At 42.3% G+C, this 25,894-nt stretch overlaps 1 protein-coding gene across 3 annotated transcripts in view; it reads left to right on the top strand.

Moving 5' to 3' along the window:
- The first annotated feature begins 964 nt into the window (after nucleotides 1-964).
- Nucleotides 965-25,894, top strand: part of LOC140203938 (metastasis-associated protein MTA1-like) — a 183,926-nt gene continuing 158,996 nt past the window's right edge. For all 3 annotated transcript variants that reach the window (XM_072270113.1, XM_072270112.1, XM_072270111.1), the window contains exon 1: nucleotides 965-1,446. In XM_072270113.1, the coding sequence (XP_072126214.1) occupies nucleotides 1,419-1,446 (28 nt within the window). In that variant the 5' untranslated portion in view covers nucleotides 965-1,418. The remainder of the gene's footprint in view (nucleotides 1,447-25,894) is intronic.

Raw genomic sequence — 25,894 nt, 5'->3', positions numbered from 1 at the left:
CGTTGCTTTGTGATCAGTTCTGGGTTCCCAGGCACTGGCAATCCTCTATATTAATGAGTTGGATAAGGGACCAAGTGTACTACACGCAGGCTTGAGAGGGCATGGGCTTCACAAGTGTAGGGACAAGGAAAGAACTGATGGAATATAATGCGAAAGAAAATGTGGGGTAAAGCCACTGATTTTTTAAATGGTAAGAGATTGAAAGGTGTTGCTGTTTAGAGTGACCGGGGTATCTTTCTACAAGGTGACTAATGAAGCTGTTGTGGGAACCAGCGATACTTTGACAGGTACGACAGTAGGAGAAGATTGTCCATTTGTGGATTAGTGCTCTTTTCCAAGTATTTACTCTGGGTTTCTGTGAGCTTTTGATCTGAATAGTTAGATTGTAATTAGGACCTCAGTACTGGAGATGTTGTCCTGAACCGTGGTCAGTGATATTGGTTCACTTATGGTTCCAGTGAATTTGGAGGGTTTTGATGGGATAGTTTTGGCGTTACTTCTCCAATGCCTAGGGATGCTTGCTGTGAGTGGTGCTGCTCTCATAAAGGTATAGGAGGGCAGGGTTATCCCTGTGATGTTCAAACACACAAGATGCTGATGGAGTTCAGCAGGTTAGGTGACTTTTATGGAGGAAAATGCACAACTGATGTTTCAGGTCAACACTAGTCATGAGTCTGCTTGAAGGGTGTCGACTCGAAATGAAGGAGTTCAGCTTCCTCTACAGATGCTACCTGACGCCCTGAGTTATTCGAGTATTTTCAGTGTTCCTCCAGATGCCAGCAATTGCAGCCTGTTGCGTATCCTGAGATCTTAAATAAATAGTTAGGGCAAGAAATTGGCACTGTGGTAGAAAATCATCCTTGGATTTCCTGAATGGCGAAGAACCGATTGGGCTTCCCCTTTCCCCACCGTCACTTCTCTTTCTAATTCCTCCGTCACGATTCGAATTATGGTTGCACAACCATTAATGGGACATGGGACGAACCAGCTTTAAGGTGGTGGTCGGGTGCCGCCAGGCGGGGTTTCCATGGAGACGGGAAGCGCGCGGCGGGAGAAGCGGCAGAGCGGCGAGGCGGGCGTGTGGCCGAGTGCAGGGCGACGGGGTATCGGGGCATCGTGCTGACAGGCGAGCGGCCCGAGAGGCGGCGGCAGGTTGTGGCTGCGCGATCAGAAGCCGAGGCCTAGGCCCAGGCCCCGGGGGCGGAGTCTGACAACAATCCCAACCCTTCTCTTCCCCCCCCCACCCACCCCGACTCTCCATCATCACCTCCTGCCTGGAGCCGAGCGCACACGGAGATTGCCGAGCGGGGCGGCGGCGGGGCCTACTCCGCGACACCGAGGAGGCGGAGCGTAGCCGAGCCGGAGTGCCAGGCCGCGGGAGCAGTTCCCTCCTCGCACCGCCCAGGGCACGCAGCAAGATGGCAGCCAACATGTACCGGGTCGGAGGTGGGTGCTGCTGGAGCCGGGCCTCGGGGTCTCGCACACACACATACACAGAGACATATAAGCGGCGGCGCGCAGTGGGTGGCCCGCGCCGAGCGAATGGCGCCGGGCTCTGACCCCGCGGGAGGCAGGCGTGTGCGAGGGTCGCGGCCTGTAGCTGGGCCCGGTAATAGAGGCCCGATTGTCGTATGGAGTGGGGTGAGGTGAGAGACCGGCGTGAGCCCGCCTGCTCTACCCTTTCCCTCAGCCCAGGTTTCCGATCCTTTTCACCTGCGGGTTTGTCTCTCGTTTCCTTGGTTCCTGGCGGCCGTGTTCCTCCTCACCCCGGGGCGCTCTCTGTTCCTCCCCTCGCCGAGGGGCTGTGCACTTCCCTCCCCCACCTAGCAGCCCCGGTTTGTGGTTTCGCACCCCCCCCTCCACAAGCAAGCTTGGGGGTCTATGCTCTTCGCCCCCTTTCCTTGCCCGCCATTCCTAGTGGCCAGGTTCACCTTCCCCTGAGTATTCCTTGCTTCCTTCTCCCGGGATCTAACCATCCCATCACCCTATTCCTTTTACATAGGAGCATCCCTTCTGTACCTTGGTCGTGTCCATTCTCACCACGCTTCCCTGAAGTATTTCCCACGGTATTTGCATCCTCCACCACCTCAGGCTGAGTTTCTCACATCCCGAGTTTTTTCTGCCAATCTCAAAACCTGAGTTGTGTACGGTACTCATCCCAGTGTGGATGCTGCTGAGCAATGGACTCTCCTATCCTTTCTGGAATACACAGCAACACGTCGTGGGTTTCCCCGCACAGTCCAAAGACGTTTAGTAGGTTAATTGGCCATTATAAGTTGTCCTCTGATTAGGCTAGGGTTCGATCAGGTGACAAGGTAGCTTGAAGGGCCAGAAGGCTTACTCTGAGCTATACCATAAATAAATAATCTGGTTTCAACTATCATCTGCCAGCTTTTACTTCTCCCCCTCCTCCTCTTTATAGCTTCTGCCTTCTTTTCAGTCCAGATGAAGGGTCTCGAGCTGAAACATTGACTGTTTATTCTCCTCCATAGAAATCTGAGTTCCTCCAGATTGTCATGTGTGTTGCTCAAGATTTTCAATGTCTGTGGAATCTCTTGTTTGTTATATTGGGCATATTAGGTTGTTTTAGAACTTGATTTATGAAGTAATTGAACTTGCTCTTTATTAAAGGTGCCATACTATCACATGTGGGTATCAGTGGATGAAGTATACCAATGCTTTACCAGTCCTTTAGTAAAAGATCTATTACTGCAGAAGAAAAGATAGTCCTCAGAGATTGGCACACTGTTCGTTTGCATTTTTGTATCTAGTTTTTTGCAAGTTCAAATTGCACACTTCTGTGTCCTCAGCCATAACAGAATTCCTCACTATCATGAATGTGAGCTTTATGTAATCATTGATCATTGTTTATTGAAGTATTCATGTTGGTGAATAAGACCGTAGACCATAAGATGTAGGAGCAGGAGTAAACCATTCAGCTCATTTAGTCTGCTCCGCTATTTCATCATGGCTGATCCATTTTTCCTCTCAACCCGTCACCTGCCTTCTCCTGTATCTCCCCATATCCCTTCATGCCCTCACCAACCAAAGAATCTATCAACCTCTGCTTTAAAGATGTGGCCTCCACAGCTGCCTGTGGCAACAAATTCCACAGATTCACCACTCTGGCTAAAGAAATTCCTCTTCATCTCCATTCTATAAGGACGCCCCTCTATTCTGGTCTTTGATGACCGTAGGAACCATCCTCTCCACATCCATACTATCAAGGCCTTTCACCTTTTGATAGATTTCAATGAGGTCACCCCTCACTCTTCTTGTGAATACAGGCCCAGAGCCATCACTCTTCATGCAACAAGCCATTTTCATGAACCTCCATTCTCATGAACCTGGAATCATTTTCATGAACCTCCTTTGAACCTTCTCCAGTTTCAGCACATCCTTTCTAAGATAAATGGTCTAACCTGCTCACCAGTGCTTTATAAAGTTTCTAAATTACATCCTTGCTTTTATATTCTTTAAATGAATGCTGACATCGTATTTACATTCCGCACAAATTAACCTTTAGAGAATCCTGCACAAGGACTCCCAAGTCCCTTTGCACCTCAGGGTTTTGCATTTTCTATCTATTTAGAAAATAGTCAACCCTTTCACTTCTACCAGAGTGCATGACCATACACTTCCTGACTGTATTCCATTTGCCACCTCTTTGCCCATTCTCTTAATCTGTTTAAGCCCTTCTGTAGCATCTCTACCTCCTCAAAACTACCTGCCTTTCCACCTATCTTCATAGCGCCTGCAAACTTTGAACAAAGCCATCAATTCCATCATCCAAATTATTGACGTGTAACATAAAAATAATCGGTCCCAACACAGACCCCTGTGGACACCACTAGTCACTGGCAACCAGCCAGAAAAGGCTCCCTTCATTCCCACTCTTTGCCTCTTGCCAATCAGCCACTTTATTGATGCTAGAATCTTTCCTGTAATACCATGGGCTCGTGTAGCTTGTTAAGCAACCTTGTGTGGCACCTTGTCAAAGGCCTTCTGAAAATCCAAGTGCACAAGATCAATCAATTCTCCCTTGTCTATCCTCATTGTTATTTCTTCAAAGAATTCCAACAGATTTGTCAGACAAGATTTTCCCTTGAGGAAACCATGCTGACTGCAGCGTATTTTGTGCTTCAAGTACTTTGAGGTCTCATCCTTAATGATCGACCCCAACATCTTCCCAACCATTGAGGTCAGACTAACTGGCCTATAGTTTCCTTTCTTCTGCCTCTCTCCTTTTTGAAGAGTGGAGTGACATTTGTAATTTTCCTGTCTTCCAGAACCATTCCAGAATCTAGTGATTCCTGAAAAATCATTACTGATTCCTCCATGATCTCTTCATCTGCTTCTTTCAGAACTCTGGGGTGTACACCATCTGGTTCAAGTGACTTATCTACCTTCCGACCTTTCAGTTTACCAAGAACCTTCTCTCCAGTTATGGTAACTTCACACACTTCATGACCCCTAACATGTGAAACTTCCACCATACTGCTAGTGTCTTCCACAATGAAGACTGAAGCAAAACATTTAATTCAATTTGTCTGCCATTTCCTTGTCCCCATTACTACCTCTCCATCATTGTTTTCCAGCAGTCCAATATAAAGTCTTGCCTCTCTTTTACTCTTTACGTATCTGAAGAAACTTTTGGTATATTTGATATATTGGCTAGCTTACTTTTGTATTCCATCTTAACCCTAATGACTTTTTTAGTTGCCTTCTGTTAGTTTTTAAAATTTTCTCAAGCCTCTATCTTCCTACTAATTTTTGCTCTATTATATACCCTCTCTTTGGCTTTGACTTCTCTTGTTAGCTAGAGTTGTCATCTTTGCTTTTGAATACTTCTTCCTCTTTGGGTGTATATATCCTTCTGAATTGCTTCCAGAAATTCCATCTATTGCTACCCTGCCGTCATCCTTGCCAGTGTTCTTTTCTAGTCAATTATGGCCAACTCCTCTCATACCTCTGTAATTCCCTTTTCTCCACTGTAGTGCTGATACAGATAAGTTTTTCGCTTCTTCTCAAATTTCAGGGTGATTTTCTCCTATTGCTTCAGTTCTTGGACACTGACATGAGAGTGCAAATTGAAGAAGCAGGATAGTAGGCTCCTCAGATCCAGCAGCTCCATCATTCCATGTGGCCATAGCTTTGATGTCACAGCCACTTTCCTCCACTAATCCATATCCCTTGATTTTCTTCATATCCAATAATCTGCCTTTTACATATTCAATGATGAAACTGCCAGCTTTTGTGGGTGGAGATACCAAAGATTCACTACCTCTGGGTGAAGAAATTTGCTCTCATCTTTCCATAGAAACCATAGAAAAACTACAGCACAGAAACAGGCCTTTTGGCCCTTCTTGGCTGTGCCAAACCATTTTCTGCCTAGTCCCACTGACCTGCACACGGACCATATCCCTCCATACACCTCCCATCCATGTATCTGTCCACTTTATTCTTAAATGTTAAAAAAGGACTCGCATTTACCACCTTGTCTGGCAGCTCATTCCATACTCCCACCACTCTCTGTGTGAAGAAGCCCCCTCCCCCAATGTTCCCTTTAAACTTTTCCCCCCTCACCCTTAACCCATGTCCTCTGGGTTTTTTTTCTCCCCTTGCCCCAGTGGAAAAAGCCTGCTTGCACTCACTCTATCTATACCCATCATAATTTTATATACCTATCAAATCTCCCCTCATTCTTCTACGCTCCAGGGAATAAAGTCCTAATCTATTCAACCTTTCTCTGTAACTGAGTTTCTCAAGTCCTGGCAACATCCTTGTAGACCTTCTCTGCACTCTTTCAACCTTATTTATATCCTTTCTGTAATTTGATGACCAAAACTGAACACAATACTCCAGATTCGGTCTCACCAATGCCTTATACAACCTCATCATAACATTCCAGCTCTTATACTCAATACTTTGATTAATAAAGGCCAATATACCAAAAGCTCTCTTTATGACCCTATCTACCTGTGATGCCACTTTTAGGGAATTTTGTATCTGTATTCCCAGATCCCTCTGTTCCACTGCACTCCTCAGTGCCTTACCATTAACCCTGTATGTTCTACCTTGGTTTGTCCTTCCAGCGTGCAATATCTCATATTTGTCTGTATTAAACTCCATCTGCCATTTTTCCAGCTGGTCCAAGTCCCTCTGCAGGCTCTGAAAACCTTCCTCACTGTCTACTACACCTCCAGTCTTTGTATCATCAGCAAATTTGCTGATCCAGTTTACCACATTATCATCCGGATCATTGATATAGATGACAAATAACAATGGACCCAGCACTGTTCCCTGTGGCACACCACTAGTCACAGGCCTCCACTCGGAGAAGCAATTCTCTACCTCCACTCTTTGGCTTCTTCCATCGAGCCAATGTCTAATCCAATTTACCACATCTCCATGTACACCTAGCGACTGAATTTTCCTAACTAACCTCCCATGCGGGACCTTGTCAAAGGCCTTACTGAAGTCCATGTAGACAATATCCACTGCCTTCCCTTCATCCACTTTCCTGGTAACCTCCTCGAAAAACTCCAATAGATTGGTCAAACATGACCTACCACGCACAAAGCCATGTTGACTCTCCCTAATAAGTCCCTGTCTATCCAAATGCTTGTAGATTCTGTCTCTTAGTACTCCCTCCAATAACTTACCTACTACCGACGTTAAATTTACCGGCCTATAATTTCCCGGATTACTTTTCAATCCTTTTTCAAACAACGGAACAACATGAGCCACTCTCCAATCCTCCGGCACCTCACCTGTAGACAGCGACATTTTAAATATTTCTGCTGGGGCCCCTGCAATCTCAACACTAGTCTCCTTCAAGGTCCGAGGGAACACTACTTTAATTTTCCTCAAGACAACAAGCACCTCCTCCTTTTCAATCTGTGCAGTTTCCATGATCTCACTACTTGTTTCCCTTAATTCCATAGACTTCATCCCAGTTTCCTTAGTAAATACAGATGCAAAAAACCTATTTAGGGTTTGAGGCATTCCAGCTTCTGCCCTGCATCCAGTCTTATTTAGTTCCATAAAAATTTGGTGTCTTTCAATGATATCACTTCTAATTTTCCAACAAAAGTGAGTTTCTAGCCTCTGCTCCCTCTGATCATCGGACCAGTCCTCTGGAATACTGCACACACTCTAGTTGCAAATGTATTCTTTCTTCAGTAGGAAGACAAGATCTGTATACTATATTCAGGTATACTATATTGCATTTGGGTCTTCGATGTTGTAGTAAGATGTGCCCTCAACTCTTGTATCAAAGGCCAATATTTCACCTTCCTAATTACTTCTGGTATCCATTTGTTAACTTTTAAGTGACCTTTCCATCTCCCACCATTTAAAGAAATATCCACCTTATAGCTGCTTGTACCAAAACTGAGTGCGTTTCATTAACAATTCTGCTTAGTTATATTGGGAAATTGTCATAAATGATAGTGCCAAAGGCTCTTCAAACTCAGTGAGTATAATGACAATTGGGTGAATTAGAAGGTATTGCTTCAGATTTGAGAGTCATTGATCCACTTGGTGGCAGTGACCTTTTCAATGAGTATTAGCTTTTTTTATTCCAGGTGTCTGGTATGAAGCTGCTTAAATGAACTGTTTATTAGAGAGCAACAACCAATTTGTTGGAGGAACTCGGCATGTTGAGCATCATCTGTGGGAGGGAAGGTACTGGCCATGTCTTGGATCAAAACCCTGCATCAGGATTTCGGTCTGGTTCTTTTTGACTGAGCAAATGAGGCTTGACTCATTGAGTTCTTTCAGCAAATGTTTTTGTGCCAGATTTCAGCTTCTGCAGTCTCTTTTATCTCTAATGAGCAAGTACAAGTCAGGACTCGGATGAAAGCAGCGTAACATACTATCTTAACAAAATTCTGGATGTGAATGTTGCTAGCAAAGTTGACCTTTGGGACCCATCCAAGTTATCCTGACAAAGAAAGCTTCCTTCTTAAACCACAGTAGCTGTAGAGGTGTCCTGGGAAGGTAATATGGTGTTGAAAAAATGCCAGTATCTCATATGGGTTTTTTTTTCATCCAATGTACTTGTAACTTGGATCCTTGGAAGTTAAGGTTGCAGGATTGGGAGATGTTGTCATACCTTATGTAAAGAAACCACACTGAAACTGCAGTGTGCTGGCAATTGAAGATATGGTATGGCTGGAGATTAAGTGGAAATTTGTCCAGTGTAGTATCAGATTCTTGGATGTTGCATTGATTCTGATCCATGCATTTGGAGAGTATTCCATTACTAAATCCTGGCATTGATCCAAATCTTTCTGTCTCTGGGCAAGAACTGTTTCTTTATCTGAGAAATTGCAAATGGGGTTACAGTGATAAACCCTATTTTTGATCTTATTCTTGAGACAAGTTGAGTACTGAAACAGCCAAGGAGCAGTGGCTCTTCATGTGTGGTGGGCGTCAGGTTGCAATTTGGAACTCTTGTAGTGACATCCAGGGCTGAGATACTTGGTCAACAGCAACCTAAGCCTTATTACTTCTGTGCTTGATGTGACCCCAGCTAGTAAATAAATTTCCCCATTTTTCACAGAACAAGAACACAAGGAAATAGCATGAGTGGGTCAGCTGGTTCCTTAAGCTTGAACTGACATTCAATATGATAATTGCAGATATATCTCAGGCTTTGTTCCGGTTCCCCATAGCCCTCCATCTATATATATATATATATATGTACAGAGGGAGAGAGAGAGAGCGAGCGCGCAATCGGTCCTCCACTCCAAATATTTCTAATGCACAATGGAGGCAGACAATTCCAGAGAATAGCCACCTTCTATGAGAAATTTCTGTATACCTTTTTTTTGACCTCATTTTGAAATTGGTCCCTCGTTTGAGACTCTTCACCAATGAAAACATTTTGACAGCTACCTTTCATGCCATTTTAGGATTTTATGTTGCAATAATGTCACTCCTCATTCTTCTAAATTGTAAAGGGTATAAACTCTTCTTCAGGACTGGAAAGGAAGGGGTGAAGATGCCAGAAATCCAATATATAATATCTCTTCTGGGTAAAGTGACCAAAACTGTTGTGCGGAGGCCTTGTCTATGCCTCATGCATTTGAAACAAACTCCATCCACTCTGCAATAAAGGTCGAAATGCTATTTGCCTTCTTAATTACTTGCCTCCTTGTTTATTTTGCAAGAACAATCCCCTCATCCCAGGAAATTCCTTGGTGAATTGCTGATTGCCACCAATATGCAAAGTGCTGGTGGAACTCAGTGGGTCAGGCAACATATCTGGAGAAATGAATAAATAAGTCAACGTTTTGGGCCAGATCCTTTCTCCAGGACTGGAAAGCAAGGGGGAAGATGCCAGAAATCCAATATAAAATATCTCTTATGGGTAAAGTGACCAAAACTGTGTTGTGCAGAGGCCTTGTCTATGCCTCATGCATTTGAAACAAAGCGTGCCTATTTTAACACTATTCACTCTGCAATAAAAGTCAATATGCCATTTGCCCTCTTAATTACTCACAGCACTTGTCTGCTACTGTTCTGAGATTCTTGCATATGATCACTTAGATCTCTGAACATCCAAGGAAGCAGCTGCTCCGACTCTGTCTATCCTGTTTGTTATTCCTCGGAACTCGAGCAGGCTGTTTTAGCCAAGCCATTCCCTTCAAGAAACCATGCTGACTTTGGCCTATTTTATCATGTGCTTCCAAGTACTTTTTGAAATTTTATTTATTTATTTATTTATAATAGTACAGCACAGTACAGGCCCTTCGGCCCACAATGTTGTGCCGACCCTCAAGCCCTGCCTCCCATATAAGCCCCCACCTTAAATTCCTCCATATACCTGTCTAGTAGTCTCTTAAACTTCACTAGTATATCTCCCTCCACCACTGACTCAGACAGTGCACTCCAGGCACCAACCACTCTCTGAGTAAAAAAAACCTTCATCTAATATCCCCCTTGAACTTCCCACCCCTTACCTTAAAGCCATGCCCTCTTGTATTGAACAGTGGTGCCCTGGGGAAGAGGCACTGGCTATCCACTCTATCTATTCCTCTTATTATCTTGTACACCTCTATCATGTCTCCTTTCATCCTCCTTCTCTCCAAAGAGTAAAGCCCTAGCTCCCTTAATCTCTGATCATAATGCATACTCTCTAAACCAGGCAGCATCCTGGTAAGTCTCCTCTGTACCCTTTCCAATGTTTCCACATCCTTCCTATAGTGAGGCGACCAGAACTGGACACAGTACTCCAAGTGTGGCCTAACCAGAGTTTTATAGAGCTGCATCATTACATCGCGACTCTTAAACTCTATCCCTCGACTTATGAAAGCTAACACCCCATAAGCTTTCTTAACTACTCTATCCACCTGTGATGCAACTTTCAGGGATCTGTGGACATGTACCCCCAGATCTCTCTGCTCCTCCACACTACCAAGTATCCTTCCATTTACTTTGTACTCTGCCTTGGAGTTTGTCCTTCCAAAGTGTACCACCTCACACTTCTCTGAGTTGAACTCCATCTGCCACTTCTCAGCCCACTTCTGCATCCTATCAATGTCTCTCTGCAATCTTTGACAATCCTCTACACTATTGACAACACCACCAACCTTTGTGTTGTCTGCAAACTTGCCAACCCACCCTTCTACTCGCATATCCAGGTGGTTAATACAAACCCCATTTCCAGAAAAGTTGGGATATTTTCCAAAATGCAATAAAAACAAAAATCTGTGATGTTAATTCACGTGAACCTTTATTTAACTGACAAAAGTACAAAGGAAAGATTTTCAGTAGTTTTGCTGACCAACTTAATTGTATTTTGTAAATATACACAAACTTAGAATTTGATGGCTGCAACACACTCAACAAAAGTTGGGACAGAGTTAAAATAAGATTGAAAAGTGCACAGAATATTCAAGTAACACTGGTTTGGAAGACTCCACATTAAGCAGGCTAATTGGTAGCAGGTGAGGTATCATGACTGGGTATAAAAGTAGCGTCCATCAAAGGCTCAGTCTTTGCAAGCAAGGATGGGTCGTGCCTCACCTCTTTGTGCCAAAATTCATGAGACAATTGTAAGTCAGTTCAAAAGGAACATTTCTCAACGCAAGATTGCAGAGAATTTAGGTGTTTCAACATCTACAGTACATAATATTGTGAAAAGATTCAGAGAATTCAGAGACATCTCAGTGCGTAAAGGGCAAGGTCGGAAACTACTGTTGAATGTGCGTGATCTTTGAGCCCTCAGGCGGCACTGCCTAAGAAACCATCATGCTCCTGTGACAATTATAGCCACCTGGGCTCGGGAGTACTTCGGAAAACCATTGTCACTCAATTGTCGCTGCATCCAGAAATGCAACTTGAAACTATTATGCAAGGAGGAAGCCATACATCAACTCTATGCAGAAATGCCGGCGAGTTCTCTGGGCCCGAGCTCATCTCAGATGGACCGAAAGATTGTGGAAACGTGTGCTGTGGTCAGATGAGTCCACATTTCAGCTAGTTTTTGGAAAAAACGGGCGTCGAGTTCTCCGTGCCAAAGATGAAAACGACCATCCAGATTGTTATCAGCAAAAGGTGCAAAAGCCAGCATCTGTGATGGTATGGGAGTGTATCAGTGCCCACGGCATGGGTGAGTTGCATGTATGTGAAGGTACCATTGACTCTGAGGCGTATATTAGGATTTTAGAGAGACATATGTTGCCATCAAGACAACGTCTCTTCCCGGGATGTCCATGCTTATTTCAGCAGGACAATGCCAGACCACATTCTGCACGGGCTACAACAGCGTGGCTTTGTAGACACAGAGTATGTGTGCTTGACTGGCCTACTGCAAGTCCAGATCTATCTCCTATTGAAAATGTATGGCGCATCATGAAGAGAAGAATCAGACAACGGAGACCAGGGACTGTTGAGCAGCTAAAGTCTTATATCAAGCAAGAATGGACAACATTTCCAATTGCAAATCTACTACAATTAGTATCCTCCATTCCAAAACGATTAAAAACTGTTATTAAAAGGAAAGGTGATGTAACACAATAGTAAACATGCCTCTGTCCCAACTTTTGCTGAGTGTGTTGCAGCCATCAAATTCTAAATTTGTGCATGTTTACAAAATACAATTAAGTTGGTCAGTAAAACTATTGAATATCTTTTCTTTGTACTTTTGTCAGTTAAATGAAGGTTCATGTGAATTAACATATCACAGATTTTTGTTTTTATTGCATTTTGGAAAATATCCCAACTTTTCTGGAAATGGGGTTTGTAAAAATCACGAAAGGTAGAGGTCCCAGAACAGATCCTTGTGGGACACCACTAGTCACAATCCTCCAATCTGAATGTACTCCCTCCACCACCACCCTCTGCCTTCTGCAGGCAAGCCAATTCTGAATCCACCTGGCCAAACTTCTCTGGATCCCATGCCTTCTGACTTTCTGAATAAGCCTACCATGTGGAACCTTGTCAAATGCCTTACTAAAATCCATATAGATCAAATCCACTGCACGACCCTCATCTATATGCCTGGTCACCTCCTCAAAGAACTCTATCAGGCTTGTTAGACACGATCTGCCCTTCACAAAGCCATGCTGACTGTCCCTGATCAGACCATGATTCTCTAAATGCCTATAGATCCGATCTCTAAGAATCTTTCCCAGCAGCTTTCCCACCACAGACCTAAGCTATTCTGGAGCATAAGTCTCAAATTTTGCCAACCATTGAAGTCAGGCTAACTGCTGCACAATTTCTTTTCATTTGCTTCTTCCCATTTTAAAAAGAAGTAATTTTCATGTCTTCTGGAACCACTCCTGGGATCTTGCTGGTTCTTCCACAGTGAAGACTGACACAAAATGCTTTTTCAGTTTGTCTGCCATTTCTTTGTTCCCATTACTACAGCATCATTTTCATGCAGGTTGATGTCCACTCTGGCCTCTCTTTTATTTATATATCTGAAAAAAAAACTTCTGTTATCTTATTATTAGATAGCTTATATTTATATTTAATATTTTCTTCCTTTTTTGCTTATTAGTTACTCTCCATTGTGCTTTTTGAAAACTTCTAAATTCTCGAGATCCCCATTAATTTTCACAATATTGTATGCCCTCTTTTGCTTTTATGTTGTCTGACTTCAAATGTTAGCCATGGTTGCCTCACCCTTTTAGAATTCTGCTCCTATTTTTGGGATGAAATGATCCTGTGTCTTCTGAGATACTTCCAGAAACTCCTGCCTTTGCTGCTCCACCATCATCCTTGTTATGATCCCCTTCAAATCAACTTTGGCCAGCTTCTTTCATGCCTTTATTCAACTGTAAGGCTAAAAATCTGCCTTTTGATTCCTCTTACTGGAGTATATGACTCAATTCTTTACCACATAAAACTGTCTTTGCCAAAACTTTGCCCACTTAATCTATAATCCTTTTGCAGAGCCATAATATCCTCATGATACCTTACCTTTTCATCTGTTTTTGTGTCATTGTCAAATTTGGATGCTTTGTATTCCATGTTATCCTCCAGTCAGTGACATAAAAGTAAATAACGGAGGGCTAAGAGCTGATCCCAGTGTTGCTCCTTCCATCTGTCTATCATGCTAACATACTTCCATCTGTCTACTCTGCTTTTCATGAAGCCAGTGAATCTTCAATCAGTAGGTTCATTATCTTGTTAAACCCGTTGTATCCTACTGATACCTTGCCCCTGATGATAGGGATTTTTATAAGTTTTGAAAACATGACATTCTGTTAATATCAGGCTATTTGCAATGTCCTTCACAGTGAAGACTGATGCAAAAAAAAGTTTATGTATCTGCTGTAATTCCTATTACCTGTTGTTAATTTCTCAGTTTCATTCTTTAGTAGTGCCACATTAATCTTGGTCTTCCTTTCTATATCTTTTACTTTTCTCCTTTCTCAAGAGCTGTTCAGTCTCTGTTGGTTGCTGTAGATTCCCAATCCTCTGGTCTACCGTAGCCCTTGCTGCTTTCTATGCTCTACTTGATTTAACATTGTCCTTCACCTCCTTTGTTCCCCTTTCATAGAACATAGAAATCTATAGCACATTACAGGCCCTTTGGCTCACAATGTTGTGCTGACCATGTAACCTACCTGAGAAACTGCCTAGAAATTCCCTGGTGCATAGCCCTCTTATTTTTCTAAGCTCCGTGTACCTATCTAAAAGGCTCTTAAAAGACCCTATTGTATCCGCTTCCACCACAGCCACCAGCAGTGCATTCCATACGTCTACCACTCTGTGGAAAAACTTGCCCCTGACATCCCCAAGCACCTTAAATCTATGCCCCCTCGTGTTAGCCGTCTCAGCCCTGGGAAAAAGCTTCTGGCGATCCACACGGTCAATGCCCGTCATCATCTTATACACCTCTATCAGGTCACCTCTCATCCTCCATCGCTCCAAGGAGAAAAGGCCAAGTTCACTCAACCTATTCTCATAAGGTACACCCTCTATTCTAGGCACCATCCTTGTAAATATACTCTGCTCTCTTTCTTTAGTATCCACATCCTTCCTGTAGTGAGGTGACCAGAACTCAACAAGGTACTTCCAGTGGGGTCTGACCAGCTGTAACATTACTCATGGAATTGCTCTTTCTAATTAAGATACATTTCTGCTAAGCGTTATTAATTAGCTATTTAAACACCTACCATGGGTTATTCACTTGGCTTATTAACCCAGTCCCAAAAACTTGACCTTTATAGCATTGTATTTGAGTTGTCAGGTTTTTGACATAGGATGTTCACCCTCAAACTGTATCTAAAGTTCTACCATATCTTTACTTTGTAGAGGACCCTTAAACACAAAATTTTTTTAAAATTAATTCTTCTGCATTGCACATGACCAAATCTAAAATAACCTTTTCCCAAATTCTGTAGCATACTGCTTTAAGAAGCCATTCTTAACACATTCTAAAAGTTCTTAAGAACAACAAACCCTTGCTAGTTTGGTTTTTTCAATCAATATGCATTTTGAATTCTTTCATCATTACAGTTCCCCTCATGCATGGCTTTGGTATTCTTCCAATATACTGGCCTTTAGATTACCTTCGCCTCTCTTCTTTCACTTGCTGTTCGGCTTTTTCACCCAAACCAATTTCACTGCATCTACATCACAACTCAACCCTCTGTCTTCCTTTATGAAAATGTTACCCTGTCTCCTTTCAATTTTGGCCTATTGTGTTGAAAAATTTACAATTTAAAATATCGAATACTTGGTGCTGAACACCCTGAAAACAAGTCTCTGTAGTAGCTGTTAAATAAGATAGCTGTCTTTTTGAAAATGCTTTGTATATTCAAATGAAGAGATCTGAGCTTTATACAAGATTAAACTGCTGTTATATAACTTTGCCTATAGTTTTGTTCTTTTCTGTTAAGCTTTGTTGGTCATTCTCACCTTGTTCAGCATCCTGTCACTGGAGCGATCTTCCATTCTAATTAGTTTAAAGCTCTGTCTACCTGGTGTTTAGTTTTAAAACAGCTATTTAAAAAAGAACACAAAATATTTTTGCTTTTCCCCATGTAGCTGTAAGTTGATTTTGGCAGCAGTGTTCTTCTGGCTAAGTCAGCTTAGCCAAAAAGGGTGGCTACCTGACGAGCCCAATGGCATTCACCTCTGCGTGTGTTGGATTGAGGTTGAAAATGTGAAAAAAAAACTCATTTAAAATGTCCTGGCTCTGTAAATAAAAGTACAATTTCTAGGGTCCGCAGTGTACTTTATTTAGGTTAAGACAAAAATGTGCAAAATCTAATGTGGAAACAAAATGGGAATGGCTGCCTCGTTTCAGCCGCTAAGTTTTCTGTACATTTCATTAAACTGCCTGATTAGCTGAATACGGTTGAAAATTCTTCTTTTATAGCCCTGGTGAGACCTGGAGACTGGACTGAACATTTTGTTATGCTTCTGTTTTGAATCAAAGTGAGGGCAGAGGATTCAGAATTGAATGTTGCCAGGATTTGGCACATGGATCCTGTAGGAAGACTTGGATGTCGTGTGAAAATGTTAAACTGTTTATGCTTTGGCATGTTTGCCAGAGGTTGTGATAGTGTTCCATTTGGATTTTCTCATGCAAAGTATTATTTCATTATGCTGGTGCCGCTGTGTATTTAAAAAAAAAATCTTGTTTTTTCTGGTATATCTCTGATCGTCCATACTTGCTCTTCACGGTTTTGCAATATATGTGTGATGATGTTTCTTGTATTTTTTTTGACTGACCACGGTGATGAGGGTGCAAATCCACTTCTAGCTTTCCGAGGTAAAGATTTTACTAAGGGTCTAAGCTACCTAAAGTGTGCTTGACAGGATCCCATGTATACGCATGTATATTAGTGCTCATATTGGAGTTTGTACATTCTCTCTTTGGCTCAGACCACATGTTATGAGTAACTAATGCAGAAAACCAGGTAAGTGCAAAGGGTTCACAAACTTTTTCTTGAAACTGTATTTCCTTCTTAACTCCAACAACCTGCCATGTTTAAATGTAAAGTGGAGAGGAAAAAGTTCTTGTTGAATTTAACAATTTGAGAAGCATAGATGGGGGTTTTGTTCCTTTCAGCACCTTGTGGTGCATCAGGCGGCAACCTTGCTGTTTGTTTAGCATTTTGTCTGGTTTTTATGAGGCAGAGTTACTAGCTCAACGGTCAACCCAGCACAGATGGAAAGCGTGCAGGGAGCCAGCTGGATTCGAACCTGGGACCACTCTCCTTGAAGTCTTGTGCAGTTGGCACCGGTCGGCTGATAAATACGGTAGATGCCAACTATCTTTTCCCCAAAGTAGAAATGTCGAGTATTAGAGGGCACAGCTTTAAGGTGTGAGGGGGTTAAGTTTAAAGATTTAGTGTTATTTATCTCAAGTACATCAACGTATAGTGAAATGTGTCATTTGTGTCAACAACCAACACAGTTTGAGGATGCTGCTGATGGCAGCATGCAAGTGTTGCCATGCTTCTGGCACCAACATAGCATGCCCATGATTTACTAACTCTAACCGCACGTCTTTGAAATGTGGGTGGAAACCAGAGTACCCAGAGGAAATGCTCTGGTTGCTGACCCATGCAGTCATTGGGAAAACAAGTAAATTCCTTACAGTGGTGTGAATTAAATCCCAAACGAGAAAATCTGTAGATGCTGGAAATCTGAGAAACACACGTGAAATGCTGGAGGAACTCAGCAGGCCAGGCAGCATGTATGGAAAAAAGCACAGTCAACGTTCTGGGCCGAAATGTCGACTGTGCTGTTTTCCATAAACGCTGCCTGGCCTACCGAGTTCCTTCAGCATTTTGTCTGAATTCAACCCCGACTGCTGACACTGCAAAACATTTTGCTAGCCACTACACTACTGTGCCTTCCTACATAAAGGAGATGTGTGGTTGTTTTTTCATACAGAGTGGTAGGTGCCTGGAATACACTGCTAGGGGTGGCAGTGGAAGCATATGTCACAGTTGTGTTCAAGAAGCTTTTAGATAGGCACATGAATATATGGAGAGAAGGGATCAGTTTAATTTGGCAATGTGCTTGACAGAGGCATCATGGACCAATGCAGAAATTGCTTATGATCTGTGATAACCACTTAGAATGTGAGTTCTGAGTTAAATGGTTCCTGTTGCTGGTGAAGCATCAAGATTCTATATTTTCATCTCTAGAAAGTAGCAAAATTTGTGATGCAGTTTGAGCTTCTGAGATCTGGCAAGGCTAAATCAGTTAAATTGTTGCTTGAGTTGATCCGAAATTAATAATGGGAGCTTCTACACCCGAAGAATTGCAGAATATTTTACTAAAGATGCACATTGATATAGCGTTCTATTAGAATAGAAGAACTGTGGAAGAGTGGAGTGACCAGGAATCCTGAAGTAGAAAGTCTGGTGTTAATATATACGGGGCAGTTTTTCTAAGGATTAGTAAGAACCGTCATTGTTGCCTTGCATTAGATTCCTTTTCATGGATTCATGCTGTGATGTCCCTGAAAGTACCATTTCAAATGAACACATAGTTTCTTCCCTATCCTCTTGGGCATCAATCACTTGGACATTTTTTTTTATCTGGAAGGAGCTATGCAAGCAAATGTTGCACATCCACATTATTGATGTTTAGAAAGGAAGGTGAGCATGTGCAATGCACCTTTGAAGTTCTGAAATCATTTACGTTTAGCTGTGGCCTCTTCAAGATTCGAGATTGCTCATTGTCAGTCTTCATGAGTGTAAGGGAGAACAAAATGATTGTTAACCCCAGACTTATTTATTGAGATACAGTGTAGAATAGGCCCCTTCAGCCCTTCGAGCCGCGCTGCCTAGCAACCCCTGATTTAGCCCTAGTCTTATTACGGGACAATTTACGATGACCACTTGACCTATTAGCCGGTATGTCTTTGGACTATGGGAGGAAATCGGAGCACCCAGAGAAAACCCATGCATTCCATGGGGAGGATGTACAGACCCCTTACAAACGACATTGGAATTGAACTCCAAACTCCCATGCCCCAGGCTAGAATAGTGTCGCACTAACTGTTAGGCTACTGTGGCACCGACTTGGAGACAGTTTGAACAGAAGGAATATAATATCAAGTAGCAGTGACCATTAACTTGTCTGCTTACTTGATTGGGGTGGAAAGAGGAACGTTGGAGATCATTGATTTAGCAGATTGGAATATACATTAGTGTTTCATCTTCATCACCATAAGTGCAGCAGACTAATATTGTATGAAAGGGTCAGACTTCCCATTTCTCCTAATGGTGTTTAAATTCATGAGTTAATTTCATGAGCAAATGTATGGGTTCTTGTTTTGAGCTGTCTTAGCTTCTGATCCAGTCAGACAATGTGTATTTATTACCTATGCAATACCACTTTGCTCATAATAATCTGCAATTGATACACCGTCACTGGAAATTCCAGTTATTGTTTCAGTGAGCTCTGAGATTATTGGTAGGCTATAATTGCACAGAAACTGCCTGTTCTGTGGTTCCTAATCAAGTGGCTTTTTTCCTCTGTTAGCATAGGCAGATCAATTCAGGGAATTTGAATTGGCTGACATTGCAGCTGACTCTGTCTTGTTCACATCAGTATTCATAGGCATCCACTGTTAGAAATGATCAGCAACAGCTTTAGTTATTTTCCTTAAATCTGAAGCTTAAGTCTTGCTCTCATCCTGCTTCTGACTTCTAATTGGCAGGTCTTACAAATACGGTTGATTGTGGAGTTGGTCTTCAGTTTTACTCAGACTTTGCAGTTTGTGTCAGCTTGAGTCTTGAGTGTATGTGTGAATGTCGATGGTGGCTGTGTGAAGATGTGTCTCTATCAAAGCATGTGTAAGGCGTTCCTTCCCTTTGCTAGCCTGCAGGTCACCCTTGGGCAAGGTGTAGCAGCTACTTAGTCCCCCTGATCAGGGTCATTTGAAGCCATGAGAGCAGGTGGTGGGTGACACAAGTCCTGGTTATGCAACCACTGACACCAGGCGGACAATCTCTGAAGAGTATTGATGATGGCTGGGGTCACCTACCAGAAGAAGGTGATGGCAAATCACTCCTGTAGGAACATTTGCCAAGAACAATAATGGTCATGGAAAGACCACGATTGTGTTTGTCGTATGACATGGCACATAATGAACAAATGGTATGTCTTTAAAATTGAGTACTGATACTTTCCTTTAATCATTATCTCCCTTCTTGATTATTTGTGATAACATTGACAAGGTAACTTACTCCTTGTTTCTTTTCGGTCTCCCTGCCTTGCCAAATAATACTCCAATTGTTTCTATTTATTTGAACTTTTGAACTGGCAGATGAGGTGTACAGATGTTATCTGCTGATTTTCACTTTTCAGCAGTGTGGCAGGTATTGTTTTTCCTGTGTTTGATGCATTAGTATTGGGATAGACTTGCATTATATGCAAAGAACCCTCTTAAAAATACTAGTTTCAACTCTTTTTAATCACACTGCAAGTTGCTGCAGAACTCCAGCCCAGTGAATTTGTAAAGTAATCTGAGCTTGAGAGCTATGCTGCTCCAAGGGTGAGTACTGCCTTTGCAGTGTGTGTGTGTACAAAGCTAAGCAAGGAGTTAAACACCTTCTCAAAAATCACCTGAACAGGAAGCTTTCTTCAGGGTTCTTTAAGTGTGAAAAACTTGTGAAACTGAGAAAAGTTAAGTAAAATATATATTAGGTTCAATACAGAATTGTTGCACACCTGTATACTATTGATTAATACAATGATTTTTGGTTAAACAAGGCAATACACACAGGCCAGGTAGACCAGAGTGAACTCATGGTGCAACTGCAGCTTAATAAGCAATAAACATAAAACTTTTTTCAAAGTACATGAACTAAATGTTTACCAATATTAAGAAAGCTTAAGACTCATTGCTGTTTCAAGGGCAAATAAAGAGTGGACAGAGATGGTTGTCTTTCTACTGTGAGTGCTTCAAGTTGAAATCCAAATTAATCTGAGCAGGAAATCGTTTTTTTTAAAAAAGCACTTACGGATATGAAGTGACATTCGTACAAAACAAACAGCACCTCTAGAAGCCAGAACTCTCCCCTCCTGACATCCATAAGATGTCAAACTTTTTTTTTGACGTGTGCATCTGCGTGCGTGTGTCCATGCGTGTGCGATGTTGGCGGGACTATGTCTCTTTCATGCCTTTACAAGGTGCAGAGTGAGAGAGACTGTGGCACACCACTCCCCACACAGACACTTTGCAGCATTTTTCCCTTTATTTTACGAGGTCGAGTTGTGATCTCGACACTCAACCTGGCACGGATGGAAAGCGTACTCGGGAGCGGACCTGGCTGGGTTCGAACCCAAGAACCTCTGTTCCAGAGTCCGGCGCTGATGTCATTGCGACACCATAAGATGTCAAACTTAACTACTGAAATTAAAAGTCAAATGATCGTTTTATCACGGCTTTGACAAAAGGTAAGTCTCAGAGACTAGTCTTAAACAGTCTTGCTGCACAGTCTTTAACTGTTCTCGCCTTAAAATTGGCATTCTTGATGACATACTTATGGTGATGCTTAATAAGCAGACCAGTGATGTGTTGCTCATCCTGAATGATGATTGGGTGAGGTACCTATTAAGAAGGCACAATTCACTTCATATGTCCTCGAAATCGTTGTAGCCCCTCAAAGTCAAAAAGAGATAGAGTTCACTCAGGTAACTTTGGACTGGGAAAGGTTCTTGCTTTGTGATGCACTGCACTTCCTCTGCATACACCTGCCTTTGAACAAGAAGGATTTTACCTCTGCCCAATTTTATTGCTCTGTGCTGAGAGGTTGCTCACAGATGTGCCAACCACTGCTTACAAATGTGTCAACCTACAATCTTTAATATAGGTATTACTCTCACAAGGTCTGAAATGACTTGGGTGCCCATTCTCCAGCACCTTGGTCTGAAATGCACTGACAGTGGGCTGACGAGCAGACTTTACCAACTACGACTCAATCTAAGTCTAGTCATTAGGCATAAAGTGCATTGTGCTGTTCGCATACCTTAGGTGCACGGATGGTGTCTCTGCCAAACAACAGTAGAATCTCAACAGAAAGGTCAGATGGAAGAATCTTGTCAGCTATGTCCTTAAGATGTGAATGACCACGTGCAGTTTCAGGAGTTTGGATTTCATCCCTGTTAGGAATATGGTTGCAAGCAATGAGGGTTGGCGAGGGTAAGCCGACTTCCCCTCCTTTTGGTTCCATGACAAATCCATTGGCTCTTACAGCAACTACTGATGTTCCAGATAATATTTTTATAGTGTGTGAGGAAGTAGCTACATCTGATGATTGCTCAGCTGGCTCCCCACCATGCTCTGCTGTGGTTGTGCTAGAACCAGTAGTAGCCCAAGGTGATGGCTCTGAATTTACAGCTGTATCTTGGTCTAATTCTTCTGAAGTGTCCGTAGGTTCTTGGTTCAGTTTCCTGGAGATTACTGGTGCTTGCTACATCCTGTGTCCCATCTATATTCTGCAATAAATTGTTACTGTTTCTCCTGTTTTTGCTACTCTCCCCAGATTCTCCACTACTCCAGATGATTGTCTTGTTCACATTCGGACTGACTCTGCCTCAGGGCTTTTCTGGCCAGTCTCAGTATTTCAAACTATTGTCCGGTGGTGATTTATTGTCGCAGCCTGATGCAGTGAGTGAGGGCTGTACAGTTGTTTTGCAGTAGCTTCTGTTATGAGGTGAGCCACTGATGCACTTGGTGCACCGGTCAGCCCTTGCCTGCCCTTACTGAGTGGTGAACACCCACGATGGGTGGCTTTGGACACTTCTCAATTTGTTCCTTAAATGAGGGTTTATCTTTCTTTGGGTTTGAATCTGAACCAGAGAATGCAGTGCAGGAGGAGGACAATGTAAAAAATTTGGTATGAAGCATGGTATCTTTGTATGCTGCTTTGATTTTATCCTCATGTGAGCAACAATGTTGTATTAGAGGGCTTGCACCGGTGGTCGGTTCTTCAGTAACCTTCCCGGAGAAACGACCACCACTGTCTTGTCAGCTGCTGCTTCACACTCCTTTGTCTTTGCTAAGGCAACCTCAGCTTTATGCTACTCATTGAGCGCACGCAATGTAGGTTCTACATGAGCGTTCTCCATATCTATATGAGTTTTCTCCAATCGCATTTCAACTGCATGCTTGGCATACACTCTCATTCTTGCTGATTCAGCTCATGCAACAGCAATGCTAATTGTGGTTTTGCTTGAGTGTCGCAAAGACATGATCAATGTGCCACATTCTGATCTGACTTCCTGGGCTTAGCAATCGACATTGCTCGGAATGGAAGCTGACATTGCAGTGCAAGGTGTTCAGACATGTATCTAGTCAGTGAACGATGCCTTTGAAGATGAGTTATCTTATCACTCTACTGTGTCTTTGCAATGCGTGTGTATAAAGCTAGGTAAGGAATTAAACACATTCTTAAAAATCACCTGAGCCGCAAGCTTTCTTTAGGGTTTTTAATGAGGCAAAACTTATGAAACTGCAGAAAGTTAAGCAAAATATGTATTAGTCAATACAGAATCAGCATGCACCTGAATATACTATTGGTTATTCTCATGATCAGTGTTCACCTATGTAACACACATATGCAGTATTCCTTTACTATCCAATGTAGACCAGAGTGAACTCGTGGTGTTATGGTAGCTGGATAGCGATAAACGATAAATACTTCCTTCAGAGTACCTCTACTAAATGTGAGGCCTGTCTACTGTCTTAAGCCTCAGCATTATCTCCTTGCTTTTGTATCCTATTCCCCTTGAAATAAATGCCAGCATTCCATTGGCCTTCTTTAACTTCCCTCGTCAGCCATGGTTGCCCTACCTCTGCCATATGAGAATAACTTCTTTGGGACATAGCTATCTTGCGTTGTATCCATGGAAGAGCGATGCTCTCAATACCGTAATGATCCTTCTTAGCACTGATTCCATTGGTGATTTTTTTTTCTGGAAATATATTTGTAGCACTTAGTTAATATTGGGAACAATTGGGAATATTGTTTCTCTTTCAACAGCTTGTGATGCTGCCTCTGACATCCTGGCGGAGACTTCTAACAGAATAGTGGTTTGAAAGGATCTTTGGTTTTATGTATAAGAACTGTTCTTGCCATTGGATTGTTAATGAACATCCTCCTGATCACTGATCTGGCCACATAACCTTTTAAGAAACTGATGCGCTGTAACTTAGGTGATGCCCATCTTGAGAGTGTTAAAATGCTTTATGAGAACTGAGGAATCCATTCAAATTCATTTCCTTATGCTGTGCAAGTTGGACTGTAGTTTTCGTGGTGAAATAAAAGTTAGTGACAACAAGCACAAGGATTTGAGCTTTATTTGCACTTAAGTAGTCTGGGGACTTCAACAGTTGCAGTCAGGTTGGAAGGATTTAAAGAAATGGCTGTAGGAGGTATATCTTTTTCATTTTTTTTGTCAGAAAAAAAGACGAGTGTTAAAGAATGAACCTGACCTAGTGTGTTTTCTCCAAAGCTAAAATGAATGGGACTAGTAAAACTATTAACACTTGTAGACAATTGGTTAAGGCACAGAGCAGGGAAAAAAGAGCAGTAATAAAATGGTCCATTTTAGTGTGGCTGAATCATAATATAGCGCAGACTGTGTATGGGTTTTATTAATGATGTTAGTGCCAAGAGTGCATAATTTGTCAAACTTTGATAAAATTGAGGGAAGCGCAAAGGGCCTGCAGAGAAGGAAGTGGATTATGAGTAAGCACTACTTTGGTAAAGGGATTGGAATGTGGGATGATGTGAGGTTTTTCATTATACCTGAAAGGATAGTAAAATATCTGCAAAAGGTAAAAGTAGAAAAGAAGAAAGCACATCGGCATGAGGGTCTCTGACCTGAAATTTAAACTTTGTTTCCACAGGTGTGGCTTGACGTACTGTACTTCCAGAATTTGTTGATTTTATATTGTCAACATTGCGGATTCTTGATTTTCGTGTACAAAAAGATCCAGATCTGGTTTAGGAAATGTAGAAACTTAACAGGAAATACAAAAGTAGATTGGAGGATTGCAAGATAGTTGGGAGTACGAAATAAGGAAGTCCTGCTGCAGATAAGTTTTATCTAGGCAGGCAGACTAGATGGGCCGAGTTTGCTTTCCTTAAAGCAGAGGAGGCCTAGAGAGGATCTGATTGAGGTATCCAAAATTGTGGCATAAATGAGTTGGACAGTTTAAAATAAACTTTCCTTTCCAAAAGACATGCATTTAAAGGAAGGGGTAGGAGGTTTAGAGAGAATCTGAGGAAGAATTTTGTTTTTAGTTCAGAGTGTGGTTGAAATCTAGAATACATCAAGTCAAGTCACTTTTTATTGTCATTTCGATCATAACTGCTGGTACAGTACACAGTAAAAATGAGACAGTGTTTTCCAGGACCATGGTGCTACATGAACAATACAAAAACTACATTGAACTACATAAAACAACACAAAATTACACGAGACTACAGACCTATCCAAGACTGCATAAAGTGCACAAAACAGTGCAGGCTTTACAATAAATAATAAACAAGACAATCTGCAGAGTAGCGGGCAGTAGGTTGGTGTCAGTCCAGGCTGTGGGTATTGAGGAGTCTGATGGCTTGGGGGAAGAAACTTAGATAGTCTGGTCGTGAGAGTGCAAAAACTTCGGTGCCTTTTGCCAGATGGCAGGAGGGAGAAGAGTTTGTATGAGGGGTGCGTGGGGTCCTTCATAATGCTGTTTGCTTTACGGATGCAGCGTGTAGTGTAAATGTCTGTAATGGCGGGAAGAAAGACCCCGATGATCTTCTCAGTTGACCTCACTATCCTCTGCAGGGTCTTGCGATTCGAGATGGCGCAATTTCCGAACCAGGCAGTGATGCAGCTGCTCAGGATGCTCTCAATACAACCTCTGTAGAATGTGGTGAGGATGGGGGGTGGGAAATGGACTTTTCTCAGCCTTTGCAGAAAGTAGAGACACTGCTGTGCTTTCTTTGCTATGGAGCTGGTGTTGAGGGGCCAGGTGATATTCCCTGCCAGGTGAACAAGAAATTTGGTGCTGTTAACGATCTCTATGGAGGAGTCGTCGATGTTCTGCAGAGAGTGGTACATTGCCACAGTGGTTGATAAATAGATGAACATTTGAAATGCAATGGCTGGGAAGTCTCTGGACTGAAAAAGAGAAAGGAGATTAGTCTTGATAACTGGCATTGATACATTGGCCGAAGGGCCTTGTTCATTGCTGTATCGAGTTTGATTCTGAGTTACAAAGTTTTGACATGAGGGTGTCTGTTGGTCAGGGTCGACCATGGATATTATGCTCCAGCTATCTACGTGATACGCAAGCCAGAGCTGTTGTGTATTTAATATTTGAGTAATATTGTAAATATATTGCTTGATTAAGTATTCTTTATTGTTTACATAATGCATTGCAGGTCATGTGTAA

Source organism: Mobula birostris, chromosome 10 (assembly GCF_030028105.1).
Source record: "Mobula birostris isolate sMobBir1 chromosome 10, sMobBir1.hap1, whole genome shotgun sequence".
Lineage (NCBI taxonomy): Eukaryota > Metazoa > Chordata > Chondrichthyes > Myliobatiformes > Myliobatidae > Mobula > Mobula birostris.
This window is presented reverse-complemented; position numbering and strand designations above follow the sequence as displayed.